The 9,223-nt window shown below is 45.5% G+C and overlaps 1 protein-coding gene across 1 annotated transcript in view; it reads left to right on the top strand.

Annotated features, from left to right (window-relative positions):
* The first annotated feature begins 1,113 nt into the window (after window positions 1–1,113).
* The window catches only part of LOC127395752 (E3 ubiquitin-protein ligase KCMF1), a 45,976-nt gene continuing 37,866 nt past the window's right edge, over window positions 1,114–9,223 (top strand). Inside the window, exon 1 of the mRNA XM_051643082.1 lies at window positions 1,114–1,488. Coding sequence (XP_051499042.1) covers window positions 1,473–1,488 — 16 coding nt within the window. The 5' untranslated portion in view covers window positions 1,114–1,472. The remainder of the gene's footprint in view (window positions 1,489–9,223) is intronic.

The raw sequence follows: 9,223 nt of genomic DNA, 5'->3' as shown, positions 1-9,223 counted from the left end.
CACATACATGTAAGGAGGAGGAGAGACTATATAATCCAATTGGCACAGGAGGGAAGTGGTATAAGGAATGAGGCTGGCGCTTCCTCCTTTCAACACATACTGCTTGCTTCCTTCTGCCTTTCAGAGCAGCTTGATGCTTAGGCTGCTTTGGTGTGTGGACCCTGGTGGCTTTTGAAACAGACTCATGAGGAGGTACTTCACCAACGGCAATGTACAAGAACTGCAGGGCTGGGGCAGTGGTGTAAGATGAAGACAGAGGTGTTGGCCTGGTACAGAGAAAGATGGTGAATTGTCAGGAGCAGGGCAGGAGATGAAAACTGAGAGGAAAATGAGAACAGGTGGGAGTAGGATGAACTGAGAAGGTGAGGGAGACGGTGTTATTCAGGATGAAATCTGGGGACAGGCCAGGAAGTCAGAGTAAGAAAGGGAGCACAGAATCAAGTTGCTTGGAGTATGTACTCAGTCTGAAGCAGGGGAAGACCGCAGCCGTGCTGCACACTGTCCACTCATTCCAAGGCCACCCTGCTTTGATGACTGGGCTGGAAGTAACCGTGACGGGACGAAAAGTTCCCCTGGTGCGGAGAGACCGCGACTCTCGTCCGGAGGGGGACGAGGCACGTGGGGCTTCCTCCTCCTCCTCCGGGCGGCCCTGGAGCCGGGCTGGAGGGCACTTCTGGCAGGAGCGCTCCTCAAGCCTGACAGAACGGTAAGGGAAAAAAAAAAAAATACCAAGGCCATCAGCCGTGCCCCAGGGCCGGCAGCAGCTGCTTCCCAGAGCCGGCAGAACGAGAGACGCGATCAGGGACTGAAACACCGGCCCAGGGCGTGCGCCCTGCTCCCCGCCGCTTTTCCCCGTTCCTTTTGCTTCAGGAGCTGGTCACCGCGCGTCCCCCGGCTCCGACAGGCCCTAACGGCTGCTCGGCCGCCGCCGCCGGGCCCCGTTACCTCGGCCGCCGCCTCCCGGGGCCCGCCCCGCCGCTTTTCGCCGCCGGCAGCGCCGCCGCGGCCCAGCAGCCCGCGCGGGAGGGCGGCCGCCCGGGCGGGGTGTTTCCTCTTCCTCTCGAAACGCAGCCGGGGTGGGAGGAGGAGGAGGAGGAGGAAGGGGAAGGGGCCGGGAGCGCTCCAGCGCGGCGGGCAGCTCCGCCGCCGCTGTCGCTGCGGCAGCGGGCGGAGCGGGAGGCGGCGCCAGCGGCCGGCGAGGCCCAGAGTCACCGTGTCACGGCGCCCGGGAAGCCGCTGCCGCCGGATCCGCCCCCCGCAGGGCGAGCGAGGGAGGGGAAGAAGGAGGGAGGCCGGCAACTCGCCGCCTCTTGTATTTTTGCTTCCTCCCCGGCCCTGCCCCCAGCCCCTCTTCTCTCGTACCGGGGCTCCGTGCGTGCGGCGGCGGCGGGGGGGGGGGGCCAGGCCGCAGCGGCGCCCGAGCAGCCCGCGGGAGCCCCTAGACGGGCCTGGGCCGCTGCCTCTGGACTAGGATGTCCCGACATGAAGGTGAGCGGCTCGGGGCGTCAGGCCGCGGGGGCGCGTCCCGGGGCCCGGCCCGGCGTTCGGGCCTGGCGCGGCGCCCTCTCGGGCGGATCATCATGGCGCCGCCGCCGCCGGGAGGGGGGCCCGCGGAGCCGGCGGCGGAAGGAGGCCTGGGCGGCGGCGGGCGGCGGCCGGGCCCCGCTCTGCAGTGTCATGGGAGGGGAGGCGGCCGCGGCCGTTACGGCCCGGCTCCCTGCGCGGCCTGCAGCGGGCCCGGCCGCCTCCCCCGCCGCCCCTCCGGGCGCAGAGCAGGGCCCCGCCGCCGCGCGGCGCCGGGAGCGGGCCGGCAGCGAGCGCGGGGAGGGAGGCGGCGGTGGCCGTTCCGCCCCTCTGCTCCCCTGCCTCCGCCCGTCCTTCAGGCGGAAGGGCCGGGCAGAGCGGGCGTGAGGGGCGCCCGCAGCCCCGGCGGGGGTGGGCGGCGGCGGCGGAGGCCGGGCTGCCGACGTGTCGGCCGCGAGTCAGGCCGGGGCGGCCCGGCGGGGGAGCGGGGAGCGCCGGGGCCCGGTGCGGGGCCTGGGGGGATGTGGGGAGCCTGCGTGGCCCTGCCGAGGGGCAGCCTGTGCGCCGGGCGCTTCCTCTCGATGGTGTCTGGTGGCAAAGGAGACCAGTGCTAGTGCAGTGTTATGTTTTGCGGCGTTGAGAGGCCACCAGAGGAACGTGTTGTGTGTGTTTGACCTGGTGCTGCCGTGTTTAGCGCCATGGGTGAGTTCAGTGGCTAGTTCAGGATTAGCCGAAAGGAGCAGGATGGAAGGAGACCTGGATGGTAAACGAGGAGTTCTCATAGGAAGATGATGGAAGCGTGAAAACTGGAGAGAAAGTCTCTTGATTTTTCTGTTCTTTCTTTCCAGTGAGTAAGGTGCTCAGACTAGTGCTCGGACTAGTCCGAGGTGCTCGGACTAGTATTAAAATACTCTGTAAAACGAGGGCTTGTTACCTGAAAGGAGAACTTTCTGCCACATTTGGAACTCAATTTGGCACCTGTCTCCACTTTCTCTATCTTATCTAATTTCTTATTTCTGTTTTCTCTCATGTTAAATTTTTTTAACAGAAATGTTATAGGATAATTCAGTGTTTGTCGCTAATAATGCTGACTTCTAGTTGGCAGCTTGATGCCTGGGCAAAGGTTTATATGGTGGATTTCTGGTGTGCTGTCACAGTGTTTTGCAGAGTTCTTGTTTGTGCAAGTATGTGTGCTTTTGTATGAAACAATTGTTTTCCCTGAAACCACTAAATTATTATTATTATTATTATTATTATTATTATTATTATTATTATTATTATTATTATTATTATTATTACTTAGTAGGGGAATCAAGGTCTTTATTTTAAAATGTATTCCTCCCTGCCTATAGAATACATATTTCCCCAAGAGGGTGGAGGTTCCAGGTTTATTTGTGATTAAAGGTGTAGTTTCTATCAACAGGGAATGAAATTAGCATTGATCACAAAGTTGCTGTTAATGATATTGTGGGATTGTGCAGTCTGTAGGTCGTTGCTGTTATGCATGAATCCATGTTACTCCCTTTAAAGTACAGTTGCAGAGTGCAGGCTTTTTTAGCTTGAACAGATTAAAATTATGGAAGAGATAGCGTATGTTGTTCTTTAGTGTTCTTAGTGTGAAGTGTATGACCTGTTATGAAAGATGGTGATGTTTGTGAAAAAGAGTTCTCAGTTCTGGAGCAGCTTTTTTGTTAAGACAGGGAAAATTTGACCTTCCTTGGGTATTTGTTGATACTTTTTAGGAGTGACTGTTAGTGAAACTAGGCTTAATAGTCTCTCTCCAAAGCAGATTAATCAGTGTTTATTCTTTCTAGATGTGCCTAATTAGAAAAAATGGAAGTGGTTGTCTTTATTTCCTGATGAGTGAGTGTGAGTTTTGGCAATTTCATATTGTGGATGTGAACTGAGGTGTGCACACACACGTGTGAGTTAAACTGTAAGATCACTGAGATTAAAAATTACACCTGCCACTGTATCCCTTAGGTATTTTTTTAAAAAGTCTCTGCTGTCTCTTAATTTATCAATTATTCTTTTCCTTGTTTACACTTAAGGTGTTTTATTTTAGTCAACTTTAGTTACAGGGTTAGAATAACACTGATAGATATGGGAAGCCTTCTTTTCCAACTTAATGGAAAAGAGTTTTGTTAGAAATATGGAAATCCTTAGAAATAAAGTATTTAAAAAGTAATTTTTGTTTTAGATCTGTATGGCATCATTCACAGGTGACCATTATTGATCCGGCATGGCTAGCTTGGGAAGAGCTGTCTTGGAAGAATATGGTATAGGGAAAAAGCAAGCTTTAATAATACTTAATAAGTGATCTATTTTCTGTATGTTTCCATTAAAATGGTCCATCCTCCAGGTTACAAACAAGATTCATTGGATGCTCCTGACAGAATCTGGGTGCTGTACCAGTTTTATGATGAGAAAAGATGTCTCTGGAAGGGTAAATGCTGGAAAAGATGGAATTTCAGAGTCTTTTGGACTTTAAATAGCTATGAAACATCTGATGGAGATGTAAGGTTACTTTCCATTGGGGTTTCTTGACTATTTTATTTGTTTTAATAGTCCATAAAATACAATACGTTGTTTGCAAAAAAAAAAAAAATAGATATTTTGTTATTCTTCAGAAAAGTCTGACCACAGCCTGCCTTGCCACTATGCTCTCATTTCATATGTTAGGTCTGGGCTCACGTTTCTCCTAAATTCAGGAAAATGGGCAGAACTAGAGCTTGAATTATTGCTATTCTTTCTTAAAACGCTTTCTTAAAACGCTTATTCAGTGTTTAAGAGACTTTGTGGGAAATATTGTCAAGAATAGCTGTTAGTGTTTATCCACCTCTTGCTATTACTAGTAGCTTCTAATTTTTCACACCCATTTTTGTTCTGTGATTTAGGGTTAAGAGACTAGTTAGTCTCTGCCTTTGGTTTTCTAGAATGCAACTTGAGGTCATCCCCTGGTCTTGGATTTCATGTTGTTCCCTTTATAGGAGCAGCACACTTTGTATTTCTGGGTTAGCCCTTCTTTTCAGGGGTATGTGTTGATACAATATTTGACAGCCTACAAGGAGCAGGTAGATAATTTTTAGTATACTCTAGAAAATATACCAGTAGGTATTCTGCATGTTTACAGATTTTCTTCCATGGATGTACATGTGGCAGTGATTCCCTTGTATGAGAGTAGACACCACCCAGGGCAGGAGAAAAATAGAGAATGACAACTTGCAGGAATATAATTAGAAGACCATTTTTTAATAAAATCATAGAACGGTTTGTGTTGGAAGGGACTTTAAAGATGATCTAGTTCTAGCCCCCTTGTCATGGGCAGGGACACCTCCCACTAAGCCAGGTTGCTCCCCATCTCCCCATTCAACCTTGTCCTTGAACACTTCCAGGGAGGGGGCATCTGCAACTGCTCTGGGCAACCTGTGCCTGTGTCTCTTCCCCTTCACAGGCAACTTATTTTGTGAATCCAGGTTGCTGCAGCATTACTGATTGTATGAGGGTCTGGCTTTCAGGTTCCCTACACCTGGCAGCTCCAGAGGGCTCCCAGCACCACAGGGCCTGAGCCACTGGATTCTTGGTCTCACACTCTCAGCACTTCACTCCCAGTTCCGTATTTTGTTTCTAAGGGATATTTTCACCAAGGGATGTATTTCTTTAAGCTTCAGAGAGCTAGCAACAATGCAAGTGGTAGTTGTTTTTGAGGGTGCCCATTTATCATTATTTGTTATGAGCCAGCAAAGCTCTGCAGTTAATTCTAGTCGTATGTGAAGTAAAGTTGAGAATGGGTGGTGGTAAGAAAGCTGGGAAGGGAGAGCAGTGACTGTCACAGGACCATGTGAAGCTTCCAAATGTTCTCTGCTGGCTTCAAGCTCCTTGTACTTAAGGGAGTTGGAGACTTGGTGCGTATGTGTAAATGTCTTGCACAGAGATCTTTAAAATGAGTGCTTTGTAGTAGAAGAAGTGCATCTTAAAAAGTAATACACAGAACTTGGTCTTTGTAACTCAAGAAGTCCTGGAGTTACACTTGAGTGTGAACCAACCACTTGAAAACAGCTGGTGTAAGGGTTAGCTGCAGTCTTCTAGCTGGACAATGAACAGATTGGGAATCTGGGCTTATGACTTTGATCATAATACAAAACATTAACAAAACTTTATCCATAACAATCTTGAAACATTAAAAGGAATAACTTCAGCCCCTTGTAATTACACAGTAGCTGTGTCATACATGAGCTGCAGAGGGGTACCATGAACTTCTGTCGAAAGTAACACTAAGCAGTTAATGCATAGCTTTTAATATTTCATGTTGTGTCAGTCATAGAATTGCCACTAAGTGCAGAATTAATGTATTTTTGCATGTAAAGCTCTTAGTTTAGGTATCAAGACCACATACTGTTCGTACAAAGTACTCAAGATACTGTGTTGGTAAAGTATTACATTTAATAATGACACATGCATCTGTGAGACCAGTTATAACTTGCTGCTTTCTGATGCATTTTAATACTTCGCTTACTTCTTCTCCAAACATGCTATTCCACAATAGAAAATAATCACAAATTCTGTCATACACTGCTGCTGTTGAGGTCTGTTCTCTGGAAAATATATCCACATTAAGTTGTATGTGTAACATTAAACAGTGAGGTTTTTTAATTTGCACTAATACTTGATTCTGACAACGCATTTTCTGGCTGTGTATGTCAAGTTACTCAACACGGTTGTTAGTCTTACTTTACAGTAGCATATGAATGCCTATAATTACAGGTGTAGTGCAGGATCTGAAATGAGTTTTAACTAGCAAGAACCATGTCCAGGGGACAAAAAAAGTTATATGCAAACACCTGCAAATGTGATTAGAAATACTGGAACACAGCTATTTGCTTTATTATTAGGTTGTTTGCTTTCAGTAAGAAACTAAATAATAATTTAAAAATAAAGAGATCTGGACACATCAGTGGTATTTTAACTGGCAAGATACTTACTGGTTTTGAAGAAGCTAGGTTTTCATTTTTAAAAATGCTTTTTGGCTCTGACAGTTTAGGAAACATACTGTGTGTGAACCAGTATGCTCCTGTCCCTGCTGAGTCTGTGAACAACATGAACAAAAATATGTGGGGAGAGACCATTTTTCGCTCACGTTTGTGATAAATAATGTCATGGATGAAATATTATTTAGGAAACGGGACAAAAAGATTAGATTTAAATGATTAGTGTTGAAAGATCAATAGCCAGTATCTTAAGCAAAAAAACTGGAACAGAACTGTTACTTTTAACGTGATTGAGTGGGAGGCAATCCCAATGTTTTTTTGAACATCTGGTGACTAGAGGGATGCAAGGGAAATTTAGAGAGTCATGCTAGTTGCTTGAGCAGTACGGGACAAATAAAATCTGTATGCATTAAAAAGAAGAAAGCTTTTCAAATACCTTTGCATGTTCACATTGCTGATAACGTCTGAGGAAGAGTTTGGGGTGTCACTGTTAATAATTGCATCTTTATTGTTGTTATTTCAACAATTACTGTTAAGAAATAAAAAACTGAAATAGCCACTAATACAAAAACTGTTACTACATTCAAGAAGCTGCTTAACACAGCAGCAGACTTGAAGAACAGCACTCTAGATTTGGGATGTTCGAGAACTTTGTTGTGCAGGCAGCACTAATTCAACCTTCTTTGCGTATCTGCATGTTGTAATTACACAGCTGTGTGTTATCTGCTCCATGCCACACCAGGCTCCTTTAGGGTGCACAGGAGGGTTTTGTATGTTAGGCCACTGTTCTGTGTTTATGAGAGTACAGCAAATGTGCAGATAGAGGCATTACAGAAATAAAAGATGTTCAAGGTGTTGACGTGGGAGTTTTGTTGTAGAAAGCTGCATTGACCCTCCTGTCTGCTGCAGAGTACATGTGAAGTGCTAGGCAAGTCATGCTGGTGAGACTTCACAGGTGAGCTGTTAGCTGTTTGTACCTTGTGTTAAGAAGGCCTCATTCTGGATTTTGGGATCTGAGCATTCACAATTGCAAGTGTAGTAACTGAGCGATGAGCTTGAAAAAAGAATTCTAGAAAATCAAACATTCTGAAGTCCATCCTTTGGTGTCTCAGACTGGGCAACTGAACGCAGTAGTCCTGGAGTCTTAATCTTTACATGCCTTGGTTTCTCTCAAAAGGAGAAAAATGCTGTTTAGAAGTGCTGTTAAAGTTAGTTTGTTGCTATTTGTGCTGTGCTGAAATGCCATATAGAAATGTTTGCAGGGAAAGGGCAGTGACAAAATCCATAGTCAATCCCAATTTTTCAAAGTGTGTGATAAATAAAGGCTCACACTGACCCGTGATGATAAAACAAATGGAGGCTTCTCTGTTTGTTCACTGAACACCATATGCCCTGAGTGAGGTGGTATTTTTCTAGAAAAGAATGTAATTGTTACAGATTGCATTTCCTGTGGATTCTGGTAATGGATTTATACTAGAATATTTTAATTTGATCAAGATTGTGAATTTTCATGGTTTTTGTTCTTAGAATCACTTGGTCTAAATCCTCCACACTCAGTGCATTCTTCCCTCTAAAGGTTTTAGTAAAGATGAGTGGATTTGGTAGCTGCAAGTTAGGAAAAGGGAGTAACAATGGAGAAGAGGTATACAAGATTAGCTATAGACCCCAATGTTGCTGACCCGTGCAGAAACAGCGGTATAAGGTGTTGAAAGCAGTTTGGACACATGGAGTTCAGAGAACTCCAAAAAGAGTTCTGAGGACAGATGTGAGGGTGAATTACTGCATGGATGGAAACTGAAAAGGTGTTTACCTCAGAAAGGCTGATACAGAGAAGGAATCTGAAAGAAAGGCATAGGCATAATTTATGTAAGAGTCTGTAATCTCCTTTTCTGAATACAAGAAGAAGATAATTTGTGAATTCAAGAGGGTGATTAAAACTGAAAGTGCGTCTTTATACAGCATGTAATGAGATTGTGGAGAACTCTTTCACTGAAGGTTCTTGAGGCTACCTAGTATCCAGATGAAACAATTAAAACTTCGGATTTTATCTTAAACTTTATACTCCAGGTCTGTTAAATATTTCAGATTCAAATGTTGCTGTCAAGTGTCTGAAATTTAATGTCGCATTTGGTTACTACACCTTTCCCCGACGCGTCACCTGAACATCTGATTTGAAATTATTCCTGTTGTCTTTTGTGTGCATGGTCCTTATGGTTATCCAACCTCTGTGTAGCATTGTTACAATTAATTTTGACACAATGAAGTAAGTGCATTTTTAATTCAGTGTGGTGCATAGAGACAAGCTCGTTAGTTTCACTGTTGGAGAATATATGTGTAAACTCAAGGTTTCAGTTTATTGCTATTAAAAAGTTCTGTTTGGCTTATTGATGTTTACTGAATTGGTTAGTGAGGCCTGAAAACTGTGAGGCATCATCACAGGGGTGTCTTCAGCTTTATTAAGATTCCCATCACTCATTTAACTGTTGTTCATCCTTAAGTCTCAGAATTGTATTTCAGAGGTGTGTACAGCTGATGGCTTGATTTCTGCTGCTTTCAGTCATTTGTTCTAGTTAGGAAGTAATTTCCTAAGTACAGATAAGAGTCACTGTAGCCTGTGACATATTTGGAAAAATTAATTCCCCCCCCCAACCCCCCAGCTTGTTCTAATATTGCAGTGAATATTAGGGAAAGGATGGATTTGTTTGACAAAT

This window comes from Apus apus, chromosome Z (assembly GCF_020740795.1).
Source record: "Apus apus isolate bApuApu2 chromosome Z, bApuApu2.pri.cur, whole genome shotgun sequence".
Taxonomy (NCBI): domain Eukaryota; kingdom Metazoa; phylum Chordata; class Aves; order Apodiformes; family Apodidae; genus Apus; species Apus apus.
Note: the sequence above shows the minus strand (reverse complement) of the source record. Positions and strands in the feature narration are given on the sequence as shown.